This window comes from Aotus nancymaae, unplaced genomic scaffold (genome assembly GCF_030222135.1).
Source record: "Aotus nancymaae isolate 86718 unplaced genomic scaffold, 86718_ANA_hifiasm-v0.15.2.pri h1tg000030l, whole genome shotgun sequence".
Lineage (NCBI taxonomy): Eukaryota > Metazoa > Chordata > Mammalia > Primates > Aotidae > Aotus > Aotus nancymaae.
The window spans coordinates 38,995,883-39,018,682 of NW_026988443.1; the positions used below are offsets into that span (position 1 = coordinate 38,995,883).

A 22,800-nucleotide genomic window follows, 5' to 3' on the forward strand; every position below is an offset into this window, starting at 1 on the left:
GAGGGAAGGGAGGAGCCAGGAGGGGTCCTCGGGCTGCAGGCCTTCATGGCTGCTCTGTCTAAAGGCTCTGCAGGAGTCAGGGGCGATCGTGGCCATGACTGGGGATGGCGTGAATGATGCAGTGGCCCTGAAGTCTGCAGACATCGGGATCGCCATGGGGCAGACGGGGACGGACGTCAGCAAAGAGGCCGCCAACATGATCCTGGTGGACGATGACTTCTCAGCCATCATGTAAGCTGCCCTTTCGGTAGTTTCTTAGTTGCAAAAAGGCCTGGGGTCACCAGCTTCTCCCTGGGACCTGCTACTGTGCAGATAGAGGGGCTCTCAAGGAGTCCCCAGGGAGAGCTCAATCTTGGGGTTCATCACTGTGGCAGTGCCCCCAACCTCAAACACCAAGAGCCTCTCAAAGCAAGGTCATGGGGTCCATGACCTCTGGGGCACGTTACGGACACGAAGCAGGGATGGGATTCGCTGCCTGCGGGTGTGTTTCGTGTGTTACTGGGAGTGCCCGCCTGGCTCAGGCCAGTGGACAGCAGCTGAATCTGTAAGGAAACCTGCAGCCAAAGCCACGCCCTCACTGGAGTGTCAGGTGAGAGAGGATGAACTGGAGCGAGGCCAGCACGTTGATACGCGCGTCTCATGCACTGAAAAGAACCACCGGTGGGCTCTCTAGGTTCTGGGATTGTACAAAACTATTTGTTCTGTTTCACTTTTATGTATTTTTTTCTTAATGCATTTACCTTCCCTCTGGATCTAATTTTAATTAGTTCAAATTCCCTCCTCATAAGTAAATCACAGTAGTTGGGGATAAGGGAAAAAAATTTTTTGAGACGGAGTCGTGCCCTATTGCCCAGGCTGGAGTGTGATGGCGAGATCTTAACTCACTGCAACCTCTGCCTCCCGGGTTCAAGCGATTCTCCTGTCTCGGCCTCACGAGTAGCTGGGATTACAGGCATGCGCCACCACACCTGGCTAATTTTTTGTATCTGTAGTAGAGATGGGGTTTCACCATGTTGGTCTCAAACTCCTGACCTCCTGATCTACCCACCTTGGCCTCCCAAAGTGCTGGAATTACAAGCATGAGCTACTGCGCCCAGCAAGGGGAAACTTTTCTAAGGCTGATGTCAGAAATTCAAATGAACAAATGCTAAGGTTAGGTGTGATCGCCCACTTTGCAAAGGCGTCTCCTCGACTAACTCACCATAGGAAGCCCTGACACACTTAGTCAAAAAAAAAAAAAAAAAAAAAAAAAGAGTCCTAACGTGGCTTGAGGATCAGTCCCCAGTGGCCGAGGGGCACCTGTTAGAACACCATCTCCTACAGATGTGTCCCCAAGAAAGCAAGTCCAAGCCCGACATCCATGTGTGCGCGTCACCACTGCCCCTTGCAGCAACCGACACGGCTGCTGGAGCCCTCCCGCGGGGCCCCTGAGTAAACGGCTCTCTTCTCTCGCAGGAATGCAGTGGAGGAAGGGAAGGGGATTTTTTACAACATCAAAAACTTTGTCCGATTCCAGCTGAGCACGTAAGTAGAGGTCGGCTTTCCGAGGGCATGAGGCGCCAAGCCTGCTGGGCAGCCCCTGACTGGCTTGTGCCCTGCAGGAGCATCTCCGCCCTGAGTCTCATCACTCTGTCCACCGTGTTCAACCTGCCCAGCCCCCTCAATGCCATGCAGATCCTCTGGATCAACATCATCATGGATGGGCCCCCGGCGCAGAGGTGAGGCCGGGCGGGGCCCTGCGTCTCGTTACCCCTCTGCGGGGCTTCCTCCAGGGGCTGCTGGCTGTGCCCCAAGGCTATAGGGATGAACGAACACAGCCACTTTCCATCAGGAGTTCCCAGAAAACTGGAGTGTCTGGCACTGGAGTGAGACTGAGGGTAGAAGGCAGAGGAGAAAGTACCTGGGCTGGCAGAGGATGGAACTTTCTGCTCCCTCTGCCGGCATGCTCTCCCTGGGGAGCCTGCCTGGCTTGTTCTCATTCTTCATTCCCGTCACTGCCTTCAGGAAGTCTTCCCTGATTGCACTCCCCCTCCATCTCCTCACGCTGCTGTATTTTTCCGTAGAGAGGAAATACGTCCATACCTTTCCTTATGGATGTGATTATGATCTGGCTCCCCCTTAGAACATCAGCTTCATCGAGGCAGAGTTTGTGTTTTATCCCTGCTGTATAGAGATAAAGTACTTGCTACCCAGTAGGTGTTCAGGAGTTCACCTGCGGCACAACTTAATATCCACAACAACAAGGGGATATTAAGCTAGCCGAGTGGCCCAGGGGAAGGAATGGGCTTTGGAGTCAGGGGACCCACGTGGCCACGCGAACGTAACCGTGTGAGCACAGAGCTGACGGTGCTTCCACTGGAGCTGACTCGGTGTTGCTGTTATCACCATTGACAGCTGCCAAGAGAAAGAGTCCTCATTTGTGTCCCCACAGCCAAGTGTGAGGGTTACCTCTCCTGCACCCGCTCTGCGGGAGCGGAAGTGAGGCCACGAAGCTGGCCTCAGCTGCGTCTGAGCAGTGGGGCGTCACCCAGCTGCTCCCGCCACGCCGCCCGCTGCTGGTCTAGCCTCAACCCTGCTGTGTGGGGTTGGCTGGAGGCAGGTCTTCCTCTACCGATGAGGGGCCCTGCGGAGGGCAGAGCCTGTTTCTCCAGGCCCAACGTTGGGGGTCCCCTCGTGGTGATAGAGTGCACCTGGGTGTAGGGAACTGTGTGTGGTTGGCCTCACTGGGTGGTCTTCCTTCACTGTCTGGGGACAGATGGAGGGGCCCAGGCTCTGGGGCTTCTGGAAGGTGCCAAAGAGGGCATGCAGGATGCCTGGGGGCATTCAGCAAATGCCTGGCCCTGCCCCCTGTGCCAACTTGTCCTCGAAGATGTAGGCACAGCTGTTTCAAGCGTCCTTTTTTCATTCCTGGTTCATTTCCAAGTGTCTGTCTTTTGTTGGGAGCAGCCTAGGGGTAGAGCCCGTTGACAAAGACGCCCTCAGGCAGCCACCACGGAGCGTGGGGGACACCATCCTCAGCAGAGCCCTCATCCTGAAGATCCTCATGTCCGCGGCCGTCATCATCAGCGGGACCCTCTTTATCTTCTGGAAGGAGGTGAGCGAGGGCCTCCACTGCTTGTTCAAGCCCCGGTGCAGTGCAGACGCTGGGGACTGCAGGCCCTGCCCTTCTGCCGCGGCTCACATCTGGGAGAGGCAAACACGTACACACACAGGACAGTGTGATGCCGTCAGAGGGAGGGGAGGCCTGAGGCGGAGGGGCTGGGTGACCCCTGAAAAAAGGGACGTTGCCAGGTGTGTGCCTGGAAACTGCAGAGGCCAGCGGGATGGGGATGACATGGCCGGGACCAGAGTTGAGATGGACAGGATGCCCACTGTTCCTTTTACTGTCACCAGGAAACAAGTAGAAACCTGCTAAAAGATCCTCCTGTCTTACTGTCTAGAGGTGACTGTTTGCTTCGGATCTGGTCCTGGGTCACTTTTTCGTGGCCTGCAGGTTCAGGGAGCTCTGGGCCAGGACGGGCAATGACCTAGGTGGGAAATGAGGCAGGTTGACTCCTCTTACATCACAGATAGCCCATGTGCAGGAAGGGCGTGGGAACCCAGCCAGGCACCCCGTGTCCATTTCTCTTCCAGCTCTCCTCCTGCCCAGCCCAGAGTCCACCTTCACTTGCCCCTCCCTCCGCCCCTAGCAAAACAGCTCTATATTTCCCGAGCATTCTTACTCGCCTGCGAAGGCAGTCAAGGTCTTGTCCAGCTTAGGGTGGGAGAGACAGGCTGTCTTTGGTCCAAGCCGGTGGTCCTCAGAGTCGGGTCCCAGCACTGGTGTCAGCAGCCCGGGCACCTAAAAAATCAGATGCCCAGGCCCTGTCTCAGCCTCCACTTTAACACACATGCTCCAGGAGACTCAGCTGCGAGCTCATGGCTCAACCCTCTGATCTGGCGCTGAGTGCAGGAGGGAAACTGTGGCATGCTGCCCGGGCCGGGCACAGGAGCCTCTCCTCAGGTGTTGGGAAGTTGAGCTGAGAACTGCCAGCTGGGCACGGTGGCTCATGCCTGTAATCCCAGCACTATGGGAGGCCGAGGCAGGCAGATTACCTGAGGGCAGGAGTTTGAGACTAGCCTGGCTCCACATGGCGAAACCCTGTCTCTACTGGAAACACAAAAATTAGCCAGGCTTGGTAGCTCATGCCTGTAATCCTACACTTTAGGAGGCTGAGGCAGACGGATCGCTTGAGGAGTTCAAGACCAGCCTGGCCAACATGGTGAAACTCCATCTCTACTAAAAATACAAAATTAGCCAGATGGGCATCTGTAGTCCTAGCTACTTGAGAGGCTGAAGTGGGAGAATTACCTGAACTTGGGAGGCAGGAGGTTGCAGTGGGCTGAGATCGTACCACTGTACTCCAGCCTGAGTGACAGAGTGAGATTCCATCTTAAAAAAAAAAAAAGCAAACTGCCCAGGAACTTCTGACCGTGGGCTGGTCTGGTCTCAGCTCCAGCCATGCCCTGCTGGGGTGGCCACCCCGAGCCTTCGTCTGTGGCTCTGCAGGGCTCAAAGCTGGGAAGGATTCCAGGGCTTTTCTCAGTCACCTTACAGGCCCTCATGATCTTGGGGGTCAGCCAGCCTTCAGCCTTCCTTGTAGGAAGTGGCATTCACTGTGTGAGTTTAACTGGAGGGGCATCACCTCCCTGGGAGACAGTTACTTCCTGGAGGAGGCGGCGTTTCCTCCGCCTGTAGGTACCCTGCCCCCATCCTCATGGTGGCAGCAAACCAGCATGTGCTGCAGAGACTGGTGAGTACCTGCTGACCACACACCTGAATGAAGCTGTGTCACCAAGTCCTCTTAATGAGCTTGTAAGTGGCCGGGGCCATGTCCCAGGAGCCGCCAGGCAGGCCCGTGCTCTTTTGTTCAGGATGGATGACGTCTCTTCCCGTGTGACCTCTTGCCTGCTTCCTTGCCTTCCAGATGCCTGAAGACAGAGCAAGCACTCCCCGCACCACCACGATGACATTCACTTGTTTTGTGTTTTTCGATCTCTTCAACGCATTGACCTGCCGCTCTCAGGTGAGACCCGGGCTGACCCATCTCTGCAGAGCTGCAGGGTGTTCTCGACAGCAATGCCCTGGTGCTGCCCACAGCACGGAGCAGCTCTGGCTCAGCGTGGGCAGCCAGGGCTCCCCTGCCTTTACCTGGAGTGTGGACAGCGCACAAGCCCCCATGTGACCTTCTTCCCGCAGACCAAGCTAATATTTGAGATCGGCTTTCTCAGGAACCGCATGTTCCTCTACTCCGTCCTTGGGTCCATCCTGGGGCAGCTGGTGGTCATCTACATCCCCCCGCTGCAGAGGGTCTTCCAGACAGAGAACCTGGGAGCGCTTGGTGAGTGGCGGGGACGTGAACTGGTGACCCAGACCAGGGCCCTGGTGGGCGGCAGCTGCCAGGTGGGGAACCGCAGCCCAGGAGGGGTCAGTGCAGCTCACCAGGGGCCGGCTCCCTCTTGGGGCTCTTCTGTCCTCACAGGAAGGGACTCTAATGTGGGTGATGTGAGGGAGGCACAGAGGACACACAGAAACCCCCAGGAAGATGCCCCTCACTCTGGAGTAGGGTCTGGGGCCCAAAGGGCATCGGGATCCCAGGCATCGGCTGGAGGCTCAGAGCACGTGCAGGGAGGCAGGAGGGAGCTGAGTGAGGCCAGGACTCAGCCTGGGGTGTGCCCCTAGCTGGGGAGCCTGGATTTGACCCTGGGGCTAGTAGTGTGACTTACAGATCTGGTCACCTGAAGACAGGGAGCTGGGCTATCTTCCAGTTTTGGCTGAAAGGGACATGATTCAGTCACGATGGCATTCCAAGGGCACACACCCTGGTGTGGACTCCCCGACATCCTCAGCCAAGCGAGCATGGCAACTTTCTCTGAAGCTGCAGTGACAGCAGTTGTGGGGCGAGGGGAGGGCTGAGTGGAAGCCAGGGGCAAGTCATCGAGCCCACCCTTCTTCCCAGGGTGCTGATGGCCACTCCCAGCCCGGAGTAGAGGACAAGGGAGGCAGCCCCCACGGGCCCATCCCCCATGGCAGGGCTCAGAGCAGGTCATGGGATTATCCATCAGGCCAGAGGCTGCAGTGACAACGGTCCTTACGACCTCCAGCCAAGACTGGGCTGCTCAACTCTGCCTTGTCTTCCGAAAAGCAGTGTCAGTGTGGGTCACCAGTGAATGGGTCACCAGTGAATGCCCTGTAGGAACAGACAAAAGAAGAGGACCACCCCAGCCACCACCACCAAAACAATCTGCTCCCTGGATGTTTCTATGCACTAGGAAGGAAGTCGGCTTCCCACAGCTGAAGGGGTTGTGCGTGGGCAGCCTGTAGGTCAGGAGTTAGCAGCAGGGAGCCAGGGATGGTTCCGCACAACAGGAGCAGAGGGAGGCATTAGCAATGAATCCCAGGGAACGCGTCGGGGTGCACGGGACAGGGAGCCCAGATGGGTCACACGGGACATTTGCAAGTAGCAGCACGAGGGGACAGCTGCTATCGGGGATGGGCACTCATCCCCCTTCTAGCCCGAGTTCCTCATCATAAAATGAGTGCTTTTTTAACTAAAAAAGCTGCCCGCTGGACCCACCTTGTGCTCTGGAGCTGCCTGGAGTTTGCCTGGAAAGACGTGCGGGGCCTTCTGGAACTGCAGCATTTTAGATCCGGGATGGGGAAGATCTCCCCGCTTAGGGGAATGGAAAGGGCTGGTCCTCCTGCACCTCTGACTTGGTTAGGAGGACTTGCAGGGAAGGCACTTCCTGCCGGTGCAGCAGAGCTGCGGCTGTGCCCTCAGACGCTCTTCTGTTTTCCCCTTTGGCAGATCTGCTGTTTTTAACTGGATTGGCCTCATCCGTCTTCATTTTGTCAGAGCTCCTCAAACTATGCGAGAAATACTGCTGCAGCCCCGGGAGAGTCCAGACGCCCCACGAAGCTGTGTAGCGGACCTCACTCCGTGGCAGCCTCTCTAATCATCTCCATTTGTACGTGACTGCGGCCCCTGCCGTGTCTACGATTCAGGGGAGACTTTTAGGACCCGCAGCCTTCGGTCACTAGCTCGATTTTTCCAACTGGTAAAGCTGCAGGAATCTCGTGGTCTCGAGAGACCCAGGCCCACATCCATCCAGCACTCCCGCTGGCTCTGGGACAGACAGGAGGGCCCTGTACAGAAACGTCACACTATTTATTAAATTACAATGATTTTTATTAACCACGTCTATCTACGTTATCTGTGTCACAGCTTGCAGTGAGGCAGGCCACTCGTGACAGATCCACGAGGCTCCTGACAGGCGGTGCATAGGATGGCCACACTCTGACCACTGTCCTCCTGGTGGCCCCATTTCCTCATCATAAAATGAGGGCTTTTTTAATAAAGTGCTAATTATTCTTTTGATGCATTTACTTAGGGTTTTTCATACAAGGGGCCAGGTTGGAACCCACAGCCCTGTCTTCATGGCCATGTGGGGTAAGCAGTAATCCATTCGAATGGCCTAGAGGAAGGCCTGGGCTTTTGGAAATAGAGTAGGGCTGGGCATGGAGGCTCTTGCCTGTAATCCCAGCACTTTGGGAGGCCAAGGCATGTGGATCACTGGAGGCCAACACAGTAAAACTCTGTCCCTACTAAAAATTTTTTTAAAAAAGTAAGTAGCCGGGCATGGTGATGCACACCTGTAATCCCAGCTACTTGGGAGGCTGAGGCAAAGAACGGCTTGAGCCCAGGAGACAGAGACTGCACCACTGCACTGCAGCTGGGCAACAAAGCAAGATTTGGTCTCGAAAAAAAAGCAAGTGGCCTTTTTCTCTGGAACCAGGAAGTGCAATATCTCCTGCTGCCTGCAGTCAAGCTTTATTTCCCACAGCCCCAAAGTCTTCGTAAAACAGATCAGCTCTTCCATGTGAAAGATGGCAGAGGAGACAGGTCTCCATGACATTCTCCTGCCTGAAGCCAGGCCAGAACCACCAAAGAAAACCAGAAGGGGAACTCCATCTCTCAAGAAATGAGGCCAGAACTAGAACCCCCCAGCTACTAGTCAGGCCTCACCAGAGAAACAAAACCAACAGGATGGAGGGAGATGCAGAGGTTTAAGGAACTGGCTCACAGGACTGTTGTGGCTGGCAAGTCTCACATCTTGAGGGTAGGCCAGCATCTTGGAGACCCAGGGAAGAGCTGGTGGTGCAGACTGGAGGCAGAAATTCCTCCTCAAGGATGCTCAGCCTTTTCTCTTACAGTCTTCAACTGACTGGATGAGGCCCACTCACATTATGAAGGATCATCTGTTTTACTTCGAGCCTCCTGACTTACATATTAATTACATGGTGCCATCTAGACCATTGTTTGACGAAAATCAGCTCAGCCTGGTCAAGTTGTCAGATAAAAGCAACTACTGCACCCAGCCACAGTAGCTATGCAGAAGGCTGCCGGGGGTGGTAACAGCTGGGTCAGAACAAGACAAGGGAGATGAGAGCGGAACCTGGCCAGGGTTCCAGGCAGAGTCCAAAGTCCTCCAAGGTAGGATTCACAGCCTGGGAAGAAGCCCCTCCGTGACCCAACCTGTAACACCGCCCACGGCTACAGGAAGAGATGCACAGACAGGCCAACCTCGTGAGACGCAGACACAGGGCTGGCTGGAGAAACCTTCAGAGCAGTGGGCTGCCTCCCCAGAAGCTGCCAACCCGTGAAACCACTAACAGGTTAAGGCTGAATTATGCCACTTACAGAGTCTGCTAAGGGGTGCTTCCCCCAGAGTCGGGGATCCTTCCTGTTCCGCTTTTCAGGAGACTTTGGCACATTGCTGGCCCAAGAAATATACTTCCCATTAAAAAATAACCAAAAAACCAGGGTCAATTGGTATTTGCAATAGCAACAAAAACGACTCTTAACTCCTGTTTGTACCATATAAAATAAAACTTTTGGAAGAAAAAATAGGGATAAAATTGTAATAAGACAAAATGGTAACAAAATATAAACTCGACATTAAAACGAAGACCTTTTCACTAAGGATACAGTAGACCTGAACACCGCCATTAAGCAACTCAGCTTGGTTTATATTTACAGAACACACCATGCACAAGTAGCACAAACAGTCACCAAAATAAACAGCAGAAATCAAACTAAGAAGCAAAGAGAGGAAAATCAATCAAAACCTAGTTCTTTGAAAAGATCAATAAAACTCTCTTGCAAGAAGCTTATCAAAGAAAACAGGGAAGAGAAATTACCAAGGTCAGGAATGAAAAGAACATGTATCACCACAAATCTTTCAAGATATCCCAGCAAGAATAAATAACACCATGTACATCTTTATGTGCCTAAATTCAACAGGTTAGATGAAATAAACCAATTCCTTGAAAACCAAACACTCACTGAAGATGAAATAGATAAGCTGAAGTTGAAACCCTTCCAAAAAAGGCACTTTCTGAAGCCAGATGATGTCACTGGTGAATTTTACTAAACATGTAAAGAAATATTAATTCTATACACTGTATTCCAAAAATAAAAGGGGAGACAGCACTTCCCGTCTTATGAGGCCAACAATTATTCTGATACCAAAACTAGAGAAAAACAGTACTAGAGGCCAACATCCCTCATGAATGTATGCACAAAAATCCCCAACAAAGTCTCATAAACCAGATCTAGCCATGTGCAAAGAGTATAAGACACGATGACATGGTAGGGTTAATCCAGAAATGGAATGCGAACATTCAAAAGTTCAACATTCAAAATCCAAGCTAACTCACCATATTAATAGTCTGAAGAAGGAAAAACACATGGTTATATCAATTAATGCAGAGAAGGCAGTTGATAAAATACAATCCCCATTTGTAATAAAAACTCTCAAACTAGGAATTGACAAAAACCCGACAGCTAACATCATACTTAATGATGAAAAACTGAATCATTTCCCCATAGGATAAGGTCCTACGGTGGCCAGCCTCACCACTCCCATTCAGGGTAGTATTAGGAGTCCTGGCCCGTGTAATATGGTAAGAAAAGTTAAAAGGCATTCGAAAAGAGCCTGGAAAGGAGAAAATCACAGATAACATAATTGTCTACACAGAAAATCCCAACAAATATTTTTAAAAAAGAAAAACCCTCCTAGAATTAACAAGTGAGTTTAGTAAGGCTGCAAGATACAAAGTTAACATACAAAAAGCAGCTGTATTTCTATATATCAGCAAAGAACAACTGGACACTGAAATTTAAAAGTGAACACTATTTACCTGTCTCAAAAAAAAGTATTAATTCTCCCCAAATTGGTCTATTAGGTTTAACACAATTACCATGAAAATCCCAGGTTTTTTTTTTGTGTTTTTTTGTAGACACAGATAAACTTGTTCTAACAAGCTTGGTACAGTACTTTTATCAGCAGACCTATTTGAATTTCACTGTTTTTTACATAGTACCTGATGTTAGGCAAACCTGAGTTTATGGGGACAGTGCTCCAGATGGCTGGCCAAGTCTGCCCAGGCCTTCTGATGCCAACTGCAGGTTCAGGAATTTCCCACAGCCATCTCCAGGTTGGATAATTTGTTCATGAGGCCCACAGTGACATCTGTCATGCTCACAGCCACGTCTATTACCAGGAAAAGATACAGATTAGAATAACCCAAGGGCTGCAACTGCAGAGACCGATCACCATCTCCCTCTGAGCCCAACAGTTTCTGAGTTCTGAGAGTCTTTCTAGCAAATCGCTGGGTCTCAGGTCTAAGGTTTGCCACCCCCTGACAAGAAAAGTTCTATGAAATTGCATCAATTCATGTAACCACTGCTACAATGAGGAGGCAAAACTGTTCCATTGCCCCTGAAGAGCTCCTCCTTACTACCTTTTCCAGATACGCCCTCCAAATCCTGGCAACCTCTCATCCCTGCTTCATCACTGTCATGTTCCTTCAATGTCACATAAACAGAATCATGCTATAGAACCTTTTAGGACTGGCTTTTGTCACTAAGCATAATACCTGTAAGGTCCCTTCAGGTTGTTCTCTGTGTGCTTTTTCATGGCTGACTAGCATTCCACTGCATAAATGTACCACAGTTTCTTTATCCACTCACTCACGGAGTGACAGAAACTCCCATTTTTTTTCAAGTTCTATATGAATCTAAAATTATTTCAAAATAAAGTGTGTAAGAAAAGACATAACGGCCGGGCGCGGTGGCTCAAGCCTGTAATCCCAGCACTTTGGGAGGCCGAGGCGGGTGGATCACGAGGTCACGAGATCAAGACCATCCTGGTCAACACGGTGAAACCCCGTCTCTACTAAAAAAAAAATACAAAAATTAGCTGGACACGGTGGCACGTGCCTGTAATCCCAGCTACTCAGGAGGCTGAGGCAGGAGAATTGCCTGAACCCAGGAGGCGGAGGTTGTGGTGAGCCGAGATCGCACCATTGCACTCCAGCCTGGGTAACAAGAGAGAAACTCCGTCTCAAAAAAAAAAAAAAAGACATAACACAGAGCAAAAATACACCAGGTAAAGGCAAACAACACACACGACAGGGGTGACACAGTCTAATCAGACAAGATTAAAAGCAAAGCCAAAAGCATTGAGAGACACCAAGAAAGGAATTTAACAAGATATAATCACCACTGAAAAATCCATAGGCAGACTATGTACCAACACAACATCCAAATCTAAAGAGTAAAGAGTAAGAGAAATTCAGGAAAAGCATACAGAAAACTCCTCAGGAGATTCTTACCCCATGAAAGGACTCAAACCTCAAAGTGATTCCAAAGAGTAGATCCAATACAGATGACTTCTTGGCCAGGCACGGTGGATCGCACCTGTAATCCCAGAACTTTAGGAGGCTGAGGCAGGTGGATCGCTTGCAGTAAGGAGTTTGAGGCCAGACTGGGCATCGTAACAAAACCCCATCTCTACTAAAAATACAAAAATTAGCTGTAATCTTAATTACACCTCCAGGGTGTGGTGGCAGGCACTTATAATACCGGATACTCAGAAGGCTGAGGCAGGAGAATCGCTTGAACCTGGGAGGCAGAGGTAGCATTGAGCCAAGATTGCGCCACTGCACTCCAGCCTGGGCAATGAATCGAGGCTCTGTCCCAAAAAAATAATACAGATGACGTCGCTAATCACTATGCAATGTAATTTAAGATGAGGATCAGGACTAGGGTAAGTTCTCTAGCATACCAAACTTTAAAAACTCTTGGGTCCAAGAGGAAATCAAAATGAAAACCACAATCGGCACACATCTATCCGCATCTACACAATACTGCAAAGTAACTCAGGGCCCAATAAAGAAGTAATAGCTTTATGTATTCATTTACTTCCATTCTTTTTTATTTAGTAAAATAACTTTAAAAAACTGAAAAAATATACAGAAGACAAGCAGGAAGAAATAAAAGCAAAATTAGTAACTGAATCCAATCTAGGAAAATGAAAACACAAGGGGAGAAAACACGTACCTACAAAAGAGATCCAGTACTAAGCTCAGAATTACATCAAGTAATGTGAACACGTCAATAAAAGGGAAAATTTACCAGTAAATATAAAAAAATACTAATCACAGCAGAGATTTAAAACAATCTGATGGTAAAATCAAAGAATAAGGTTGTCCAGAGTTAATCCCATCCTCACCTGCGTAATCAGAAACAGGAATGCAGACCCACAAGCTCTGGGTAAACAGGAATGCTTACCCAGAAGCTCTCTAGGTAAATCTGAGGCATGCTCACAGCAGGAGAGCTATTGGATAAAAGAGGTCAGTAAGGGGCCAGGCAAGGTGGCTCAGGCCCGGAATCCTAGCACTTTGGGAAGCCAAGTTGAGTGGATTGCTTGAGCTCAGGAGTTCAAGACCAGCCTAGGTAACATGGCGAAATCCAGTCTCTACAAAAAAAAAAAACAAAATTAGCTGGGAGCGGTGGTATGCATCTGTAGTCTGAGTTACTCGGGAGGCTGAGATGGGAGGCTCACTTAACCCTGGAAGGCAGAGGTTGCAGTGAGCTGAGATCATGTCACTGCATTCCATCCTGGGTAACAGAGCAAGACCCTGTCTCAAAAAAAAAAAAAAAAAAACAAAACCAGAATACAGTAAGGTAGCTGGGAATAAAACTGTGTACAAAAATCAAGAGCTTCCTATGTTAAGGTAACCATCACTTAGAAAAAATGGTCCACTGACAGTAGCAGAAATGACAATAAAAATTTACCTAAGCTCAATATTCCTGTTCTTGGATAGAAGAATCAACACTAGCCAAATGTCAGCATTAAATATAGATTAACAAAGGCAGAACCATTTTCAAAGTATCTCATTTTTTAGAAGTGGTCACAGTGCAGTCAAAGGTCAGAGAAAAGGTCAGCCAAGCATTTGTGGAAAAATCCCAAAAAACAGTAGTAATAGAAAAATAGTTCTTACATATTTTTGTCATAAAACCCCAGCAATTAAAACATAAGAAAAAGAACTAAATCCATACAGAAACTCAGCTGATGAGAAAGTATCATTATATGTCAATGGGAAAAAAACATACCACTTAATATAAAAAGTAGTAAGACTTTATTTTGGGTTAAGATGTGGGGATACACGTTTAAAGCCTTTTGAAGGCCGGGCGCGGTGGCTCATGCCTGTAATCTCAGCACTTTGGGAGGCTGAGGCGGGAGGATCATCTGAGGTCAGGAGTTTGAAAGCAGCCTGGCCATCATGGTGAAACTCCGTCTCTGCTAAAAATTAGCCAGGTGCGATGGCATGCACCTGTAATCCCAGCTACTCAGGAGGCTGAGGCAGGAGTATGACTTGAACCCAGGAGGTGGAGGATGCGGTGAGCCAAGATCGTGCCACCACAGTCCAGCCTGGGCAAAAGAGTGAGACTCCATTTCCAAAGAAAAAAAAATACACGTGTGGTGTGCACGCACACACACACACACACACACACCTTTTGAATAAATAAACGATTTAAGAGGTAAAAAAAAAAAAGAAGAAAATGATGTTTTTAATACTCAGAGTAGAGATAGACTTCCTCAACAACCTGCAAATCCAAAAAGCCTTAGGAAATGATGGCAAATATGTCAGAAACTGTAAAATTTATGGGCAGAAAAATGCCACAAACTAAGTCAAATAAACTGTAAAAAAAAAAAAAAAAAAAAAAAAAAAAAATTGGCCATACATGGAAAATGCTACTTCATTCATAAAAAGCACTGTTGTCCAGGTGCGGTGGCTTGCACCTATAATCCCAGCACTTTCAGAGGCCAAGGCAGAAGGATCCCTTGCGTCCAGGAGTTCAAGACCAGCCTGGGTAACATACTGAGATCTCATTTCTATTTTTTTTAAAGCACTGTTGCATTAAAAAAAATGACCCATATCCTAGAAAACCAAGAAAAAGATATGAAACAGAAAGCTTCTGGAAAATGAAGCTCTTCCCCGTCACTTGTAAGAAAAATGTAAACAGTACAGTTTTGAGCAAGGCACCATGTGGAAGCCCAGCCCACAAGAAACTGCACACTGGCCTGGGGCTCAGCGGCACCAGGGCAGAGGCACAGCAAAGTGGGGGCTGCCACTGCCAAGGTTCACGTGGGTGCACGTTCCCCACTAGCTGCCATAGGCTGCTGCCACTGAAAGCAGCCTCACCCTCCCCAGTGGCAAGGTCACAGCACAACTGCTGTCACCTCCCATCCAAGCATTCCACCAGAGACCTGGGGACTGCCCCTCCCCACCTACCACAGGAAATGCCTTTGTACACCATCAAGGGACCTCAGAACAAGCCTGCCCAGCCAGAACACACAGTCTGGACAACTGGGGACGGCCCAGCAAAGGCCACCACTGTTGGTACCTGAGCACTCTTCCCAGACGACTAAGGTTGGGTTCACCCATCCTGCCACTACCTGTACTATTGGCATCTACCTGCATGTGCCACCTGTGGGCCTGGAGACTGGTCCACCCAGCCCATCACAGCCACCACCACCACCAGCATAAAGTACTAGGGACCTAGAGGGTCACTCTGCCATTGCCACTGCCATCTCCCTGCCACATTGGCTGCCCAGGGGCCCAAGAGCCCACGCACCCAGCCCACTGCTGCCACTTAGCATCCAAGCAAGCCATCCTCAACAAAACACTAGCAAACTGAATCCAACAGCACATCAAAACAACAACAACAACAACAAAAGGCCAGGTGTGGTGGCTCACACCTGCAATCCCAGCACTTTGGGAGGCCTGGAGTTCAAGACTAGCCTGGCCAACATGGTGAAAGCCTATCTCTACTAAAAATACAAAAATTAGCAGGATGTGGTGGTGGGCACTAGTAATCTCAGATACTCGGGAGGCTGAGGCATGAGAATCATTTGAACATAGGGGGCAGAGGTTGCAATGAGCCGAGATCATGCCACTGCACTCCAGCCTGGGCGACAGAGCAAGATTCCATCTCAAAAAGCAAAACGAACCAAAAATAATACACCATAATAAAGTGAGAGTTATCCCAGTTATGCAAGGAAGCTTCAACATAAAGTAATAAATGTGATACATCACATTAATAGAATGAAGGACAAAAACCATATGATTAGATATGATCAATTGCTAAATTGACGCAGAAAAAGCATTTAATAAAATACGACATTCCTTCCTGAGAAAAACTTTCAGCAAACCAGACAGAAAGGACATACATACCTCAACATAATAAAGACTGTATGTGACAAACCTGCAGCTAACATCATCCTGATGAAGAAAAGCTGAAAGCCTTTCCCCGAAGAACTGCAACCAGACAAGGACGCCCACTTTCACCCTCCCATTCAACACAGTACTGGAAGTCCTGGCCAGGGCGATCAGGCAAGAGAAAGAAAGAAAAGGCATCCCAACTGGAAAAGAACTCAAACGTCCCTTTTTGCTGATGATACAATCTTGTATCTAGAAAAACCTGCAGACTCTATCAAAAAATTTATGACCTCATAAATTCAAGAAAGTTACAGGATGCAAAATCAACATTAAAAAGTCAGTGTTTCTATATACCAATAATGGAATATCTGAGGAAGAATTCAAGATGACAACCCCATTAACAATCGCTATATATTAAAAATAACCCCTACTGATCATCTTGTTTGTAAAAAAAATTTTTTTAATTAAAATTTAAAAAAACGCTAGGAATAAATTTAACCAAGGAGGTAAGTAAATGATCTATACAAGGAAAACTACAAAGCACGAATGAGACATTGACGAGGACACAAACGAATGGAAAACATCCCATGCTCGTGGGTCAGAACTCGTACCATTAAAACGACCATACTGCCCAAAGCCACCTACAGACTCAACGCAATCCCTATCAAAGTATGTCATTTTTCACAAAATTAAAAATAAATCCTCAAGTTTATATGGAACCAAAAAAGAACCCGAGTAGCCGAAGCCATCCTGAGCAAAAAGAACAAAATTGCAGGCATCACACCACCTAACTTCTAAATCTATTACAAGACTATAGTAACCAAAACAGCATGGTACTGGTTAAAAAAAAAAAAAGACACATGGACTAATGGAACAGAATAGAGAAACCAGAAATAAGTCTATGTATCTACAGCCAACTTATGTTCAACAAAAGTGCCAAAAACATACATTGAGTAAGGACAGTCTATTCAATAGATGGTGCTGGGAAAACGGGTATCCACACACAGAAGAATGAAACTGGGCCCCTACCTCACACCACATACAAAATCCAACTGAAGATGGATTAAAGACCTAAATTTAAGACCCAAAACTATAAAACCACTCAAAGAATACAGGGAAACACTTCAGGAACCCAACAATTTAAAAATAAATAATCCCATTACAAAGTAGACAACAGACATGAACAGCCATTTCTCAGAAGAAGACATACAATGGCCAAGGGCTATATGAACAAAAAAAGAGCTCAATATCACTACGTATCATACACTCCAGCAACCCCACCACTGGGTGTTTATTCAAAGGAAAAGAGGTCAGTGTGTCAAAGGGACACCTGCACACTCACCTTTACGGCAGCACTATTCACAACAGCAAAGATGCGGACACAACGCAGTGTCCACCAATGGTTGAACATAAAGAAAATGCGGCACATGCCATCTCATGCCAGTTGGCATGGGGATTATCAAAACGTTAAGAAACAAGAGATGCTGGTGAGGTTGTAGAGGAATAGGAATGCTTTTCCACTGTTGGTGGGAATGTAAACTAGTTCAACCACTGTGGAAGACAGTGTGGCAATTCCTCAAAGATCTAGAATCAGAAATACCATTTGACCCAGCAATCCCATTATGAGGAATCCCAAAGGAATATACATCATCTTATTACAAAGATACATGCACACGTATGTTCACTGCAACACTATTCACAGTAGCAAAGACATGGTATCAGCCCAAATGCCCATCAATGATAGATTGGATAAAGAAAATGTGGCACATATATACCATGGAATACTATGCAGCTGTAAAAAAGAACAAGATCATGTCCCTGTTCTCACTTGTAAGTGGGAGCTGAACGATGAGAACACACGGACGCAGGGAGGGGAACCACACACTGGGGCCTGTTAGTGGTAGGATGGGGGAGGGAGAATATTAGGAAAAATCACGAATGCATGCTGGCTTAAAACCTAGGTGATGGGTTGATGGGTGCAGCCAACCACCATGGAACACGTCCACCTATGTAACAAACCTGCACATCCTGCACACGTACCCCAGAACTTAACTTTTTAAAAAGAAAGAGAATGGGGTACATATACACAATGGAATACTATTTGGCCATAAAAACTGAAATCATGTAATCTGCAGCATGGATGGAACTGGAGGTCATTAAGTGAAAAGGCCAGATACAGAAAGACAGTCTGCATGCTCTCACTGACGTGTGTCAGCTAAGAGAACAAGTGGGTCTCATGGACGTAGAAAAAAGAATGACAGATACTAGAGGATGGCCAGGATGTATGGGTGGGAGGGAGGGACAAGAGATGTTAGTTAGTGGGTATAAACATACTTAACAGAAGACGTAAGTTCTCACGTTCCACAGCAGCGCGGGTGACTACAGTCGGCAGCAATGCATCGCGTGTTCCACAGTCGCTACGAGAGAAGACTTGAAATGCTTGGGATGTGGAAATGATACTCAAGATGATGGATACCCCCAAATACCCCGACTTGATTGTTACACAATGTACGCATGTAACGAATACGTGTACCCCGTAAGTATGTTAAATGTTATGTATCAACAAAATAAATTAGTTTTTGTCTATCAGGTTAAATAAAACATATTTTAATATAGTGTTGCTGAAAATGCGGCAAACAGGCACTCTGGTAGATTAAGAGTATAAACTGAGCTCAAGAGGTTTCTTAATTCATCCATATCTAAACAGAAGGCATACACCTCTCAATCCAGCAGTTCCAAGAGTTGATCCCACCGACACCATCACACGAAGACATACATAAAGGATATTCACGACAGTGATGATTAGCTGCAAACAAAATGTTCCCCAGCGGAGGACAGTGCAATGCTAGGCCCGAGAGAGCATCTGTATGGGTAAATCGTGCAGTCCATAAAGTCAAGAGGGAGGCACGTGGGTGGATACGGACCTCCCTTTACAAAAGAAAGCGAGGGACCCATCAGTGTGTAAAACACAGTGACACTCAGGTGTGCTCCAAGTCACAGGGAGGAGACCTGAGTGATTCTTCCATCAGTGCCTTTGCCTCTCAGGAGGGAAAACAGCTGGAGAAGGGGCAGGAGGATGACTGGCTTTTCAAGTTATCTTCTTCTATCTTTTTTTTCTAAACCAGTACACAACGTTTTTTAAAACATAGGGTCTTGCTCTGTCGCCCAGGCTGGAGTGCAGTGGCACAATCACAGCTCATAGCAGCCTCGACCTCCTAGGCTTAAACAATCCACCCATCTTAGCCTCCCAAGTAGCTGGGACCACAGGCACATGCCACCATGCCCTGCTAATTTTTGTATTTTTTTTTTTTTGTAGAGAGGGGTTTTTGCCATGTTGCCCAGACTGGTCTTGAACTCCTGGGCTCAAGCAATCTGCCTGCTTCAGCCTCCCAGAATGCTGGGATTACAGGAGTGAGCCATCCCACCCAGGCTTTTTTTTTTTTTTTTTTTTTTTTTTGAGATGGGAGTTTGTTCTTGTCACCCAGACTGGAGTGCCATGGCACAATCTCAGCTCACTCCAACCTCCACCTCCCGGGTTCAAGAGATTCTCCTGCCTCAGCCTCCCGAGTAGCTAGGATTACAGGCACGAGTAACCACGCCTTGCTAATTTTGTACTTCTAGTAGAGATGGAGTTTCTCCATGTTGGTCAGGCTGGTCTCAAACTTCTGACCTCAGGTAAGCCACCTGTCTCAGCCTCCCAAAGTGCTGGGATTACAGGCATGAGCCACTGCGCCTGGCCCCAGCCTTTTTTTAAATTAAAAAATATGGTGGGGAAAAAATAATAGCTTGCAATGTAGACACTATGTTTTTAAACCTCTTCTAGCACTTTCTAGAGTCCTGATAAGTGTTCGCTTGTAGGGAGACCTCTGTCCTTAGAACCTAAATTCTCATTCTGGTTTCACAAAAGAACAAACTATCCAATCGTACAAACTAGAACTGCAAGTTTCTCAGAGCCAGGCAAGGTACTGTGAGGTCCACTGGTCCCATGCCCGCACATACCCTAAAAAGGTTTGTGTGCTCAGAGGCAGAACCGTGCACCGAGAGAAGCCCACGGAGAGGGCTGCATCCCCAGGGCCCCAGCCTGGGCCAGTGCCCTCTTTCTCTAAGTTCGCTGTCTGGAAGCAGGTGCACCTGTGATCTGCGCTCTCGTCAGAACAAGCTTAGGGTAGAAAGCACTTGAGCGGACAGAGTCATAACCTCTGCGGCAGCCCAGGCAGAGGCAGCAATGAACGGTAATCAAGGCACAGATACTGACAGACCTTTAACTGTTTTAATTTTTTTTTAACTGAGGTGTCATAGTGGTTTAATAGTGAGGTATTTAATTGTATTTTTATAAAAAAACAAACAACATTCCAAAACAAAGTGACAATAGGGACCTAATTCTTTGGACTTACAGTAGAGATGTCTGAGGATCCTAATGCTCTATACCCGCTAACCTGCCAGGAAGATCACAACATTCCCCACAAGCCATGAAAAATCAGCTAAGGAAAATCAAGCATGACTAAGTCCTTGTCTGAGCCAGGCTCCTGCCCCTCCACATGCTGTCTGAACATGCACTTTTCTTTTGAAGGCCCATTTACGAGGCCTTCTGCCTGAGTCAGGGGTATTGCTAATGGAAGATCTGATGAAATTTCTAGTAGAAAATGCAGAACCTGCAAAATGCAAACAGCTCAGTTTACTATGGCTTATAATCAAGGCAAACTATACAATAAGAGGTGGTATTTTCATCAGAGATGCCCAAGGTCAAAGCTTACGGCAAAAGACCAAAGGAAGAGGCATGTATCTTACAGACAAGCTCGCAGTGCCTTTAAGTGGGGAATTCTTGTGGCCAGCTGGTGACTCACCATGACTTGTTTTCCAGACGTGGGTAGACGGCAGCTCTGCTGACACAACAACCCACCTACATGATCTTCAGCATTTCAGGATCACTGGAGCTTGTTGAAAGTGAGTCTACACCGCTGAATTTCCCACTGCTGCATGCCCCTCGGGAGCAGCCCGGGGTAAACGGCCGTACTGACAGCTGTGACTCAGGCACTGGTTCCCGGAGCTCTAGAACCCAGGCCAGCACAGAGGCCTAGACGGCTGTGACTCAGCCACTGGTTCCTGGAGGTCTGGAACTCAGGCCGGTTACTCACGACTGATTCATGGGATGCACCACTTATGTATTTATCAATCAAGTTCCCAAACTTAGGGCGCCCAGTGTCCCTCGCCTTGAAGTTAGCAAGAGAACCACAACTTTGCTTCTCTGCAGACAGATCTCCCAACCTCCCCATCTGATCATGACACAGGTTGATTTAAAAGCAGCTGAGAGGTTGGGTGCAGTGGCTCACGCCTGTAATCCCAGCACTTTGGGAGACCAAGGCAGGTGGATCACCCGAGATCAGGAGTTCGAGACCAGCCTGGCCAACATGGCAAAAATCCATCTCTACTAAAAATACATAAAAAATTAGCCAGGCATGGTGGCGCGTGCCTGTAATCCCAGCTACTCGGGGGATGAGGCAGAAGGATCACTTGAAACTGGGAGGGAGAGGTTACAGTGTCACTGCACTCCATCCCGGGCAACAGAGAGAGATGCCGTCTCAAAAAAAAAAAAGGAAAGAAAAGCAGCTGAGAGAACTGGGTGTGGAACCGTAATTACAAACACCTTCTGAGGACTCATGCCACCACCAAACCAGGTTACCTCAAAGTCTCCCACCTCCATTTCCCCATTTTGAACAGTTGATGCTTTTAAATACAGAACTCCCACGCCCTTGGAAGCTGTCCCTAGAAAGCGCTGAGATTCTCATCCAGATGCCTCTGTCCCTTACCCGTCAGAACAGACCATCAGGGCCACTTCTAACAAGGATGGCCTGAGTGAGGCTATATGAACCCCAGTGGGAGGAACCCCCTCCTCCATAGAGAGAAGTTTCACTCCCAACAAACACTAATGCAAGCAGAATTCCCTAATCCCAGCAGGGGGTCTGAAAGGTCTCAGCTGCTTAGGATTTCATTGGTAGAAATGAACAAAGCCTAAGATTCAGTTACTAATTTGACACGTAAGATTTCTGGGAGAGATCCTGAGAGTGACCCTGTATGGCAAAAAAGAACATAAACATCTATTTCTGGGAGATAAACCCATCAGTCAGGACATGGCTTCAGAGGGCATTTTCTGGGCACATCTGGGACTACCTGGTCATGACCTGTGTGGCACTCTATTGCAGTTAAACCATGGGGGAGGGAAGAGGGACTGCAGGCAGTGGCCTCCACCCAGAGGAATCCAGGTTCTGGCTCCAAGAAGGCTCAGGCGGCTCCTCACTCATCGTCCGGGACTTCCCGGAGCCCTTCACTGTGGCGCGAACGCCCACTGATCTCCAGCAGGGCCTGGGCCTCGGGGTCCGCGTCCAGGATGCTCTTGTTGCCCTTGGCCTTGAAAAGAGAAGAAAGGGTGGGTGTGTTCTGTGATGGCCCAACCACAGGCAGCGGCTTCCCGCTCGTTTTCCAGCCTTCTCGGGCTCCGGTTCCCCCAAGGCCCCTCCCACTCTGGGATTCAATGGCTGGGTGGGTAGGAAGTGTTACAGGAGGGTCAGGGGCCAACAGCAACTCAGGTGCGGAACCAGGGAAGGAGAAGGAACCCCAGACCTTTCTCCTCTTGCAGATGGGCAGAGAGAATGAAGGGCCCTCTGGGCTCACGTTTGGGGATGCCCCCGTTCCCAGGGCTGCTCCACTAAACCACCCACGAACCCCAGCCATGCAGCTCCTGGGATCCAAGCCAGCACCAGCTGCCAGGATCAAATTTGGGATAAACTATCTGCATACAGAAGAGTAAAGGGGGGTAACGGCAAGAAAACGCAGAAAGGCCCCCAGGCTCAAGGTGCCATCATGGGATGCGGAGGATGGCGCCACTCACCATCTGCGTCTCCGAGGGGTCTCCGACCGCCCACACCTCCATCTTATCAAACTGGAAGTTCTCCTGGGCCGACAGCTGCGGGCTGTTGTACGTGGTACACGTGGGCTTGGCTCTGCTGTGTCCTTTCCCGAAATCAACATCCACCCAAAGCCCAAAGTAATTGTGCTGCCCCCCCATGCCCTGTGAAGGAAGCCAGGACACAGAACAGCATCAGCAACTCCTCAGGGTCTGCGAATCAAATACCACGAGCCAGCCTCTCTCCTTGAGTGCCAGTTAAGACAGGGCGGGTGAGTGAATGCAG

The 22,800-nt window shown here is 48.7% G+C and overlaps 2 protein-coding genes across 13 annotated transcripts in view; one reads left to right on the forward strand and one right to left on the reverse strand.

The window, feature by feature from the left end:
- The window catches only part of ATP2C2 (ATPase secretory pathway Ca2+ transporting 2), a 95,474-nt gene extending 85,133 nt beyond the window's left edge, over positions 1–10,341 (forward strand). Inside the window, exons 21-28 of one of the 2 annotated variants that reach the window (XM_021671044.2) lie at positions 65–231; positions 1,456–1,524; positions 1,602–1,718; positions 1,832–1,911; positions 2,940–3,094; positions 4,968–5,066; positions 5,240–5,381; positions 6,849–10,341. In XM_021671044.2, coding sequence (XP_021526719.2) covers positions 65–231; positions 1,456–1,524; positions 1,602–1,718; positions 1,832–1,911; positions 2,940–3,094; positions 4,968–5,066; positions 5,240–5,381; positions 6,849–6,967 — 948 coding nt within the window. In that variant the 3' untranslated portion in view covers positions 6,968–10,341. The remainder of the gene's footprint in view (positions 1–64; positions 232–1,455; positions 1,525–1,601; positions 1,719–1,831; positions 1,912–2,939; positions 3,095–4,967; positions 5,067–5,239; positions 5,382–6,848) is intronic. The other variant, XM_021671043.2, reaches the window with a different exon arrangement.
- Positions 1–22,800, reverse strand: part of MEAK7 (MTOR associated protein, eak-7 homolog) — a 73,255-nt gene that overhangs the window by 7,345 nt on the left and 43,110 nt on the right. For 3 of the 11 annotated variants that reach the window (XM_012466127.2, XM_064383355.1, XM_064383357.1), the window contains exons 7-10: positions 22,500–22,679; positions 4,817–22,018; positions 3,727–3,841; positions 1,901–3,527 (exon numbers count right to left, since the gene is read on the reverse strand). In XM_012466127.2, coding sequence (XP_012321550.1) covers positions 21,905–22,018; positions 22,500–22,679 — 294 coding nt within the window. In that variant the 3' untranslated portion in view covers positions 1,901–3,527; positions 3,727–3,841; positions 4,817–21,904. Of the gene's footprint in view, positions 1–1,900; positions 3,528–3,722; positions 3,842–4,816; positions 22,019–22,499; positions 22,680–22,800 lie in introns of all 11 variants that reach the window. The other 8 variants (XM_064383363.1, XM_064383359.1, XM_064383362.1 and 5 more) reach the window with 8 other exon arrangements.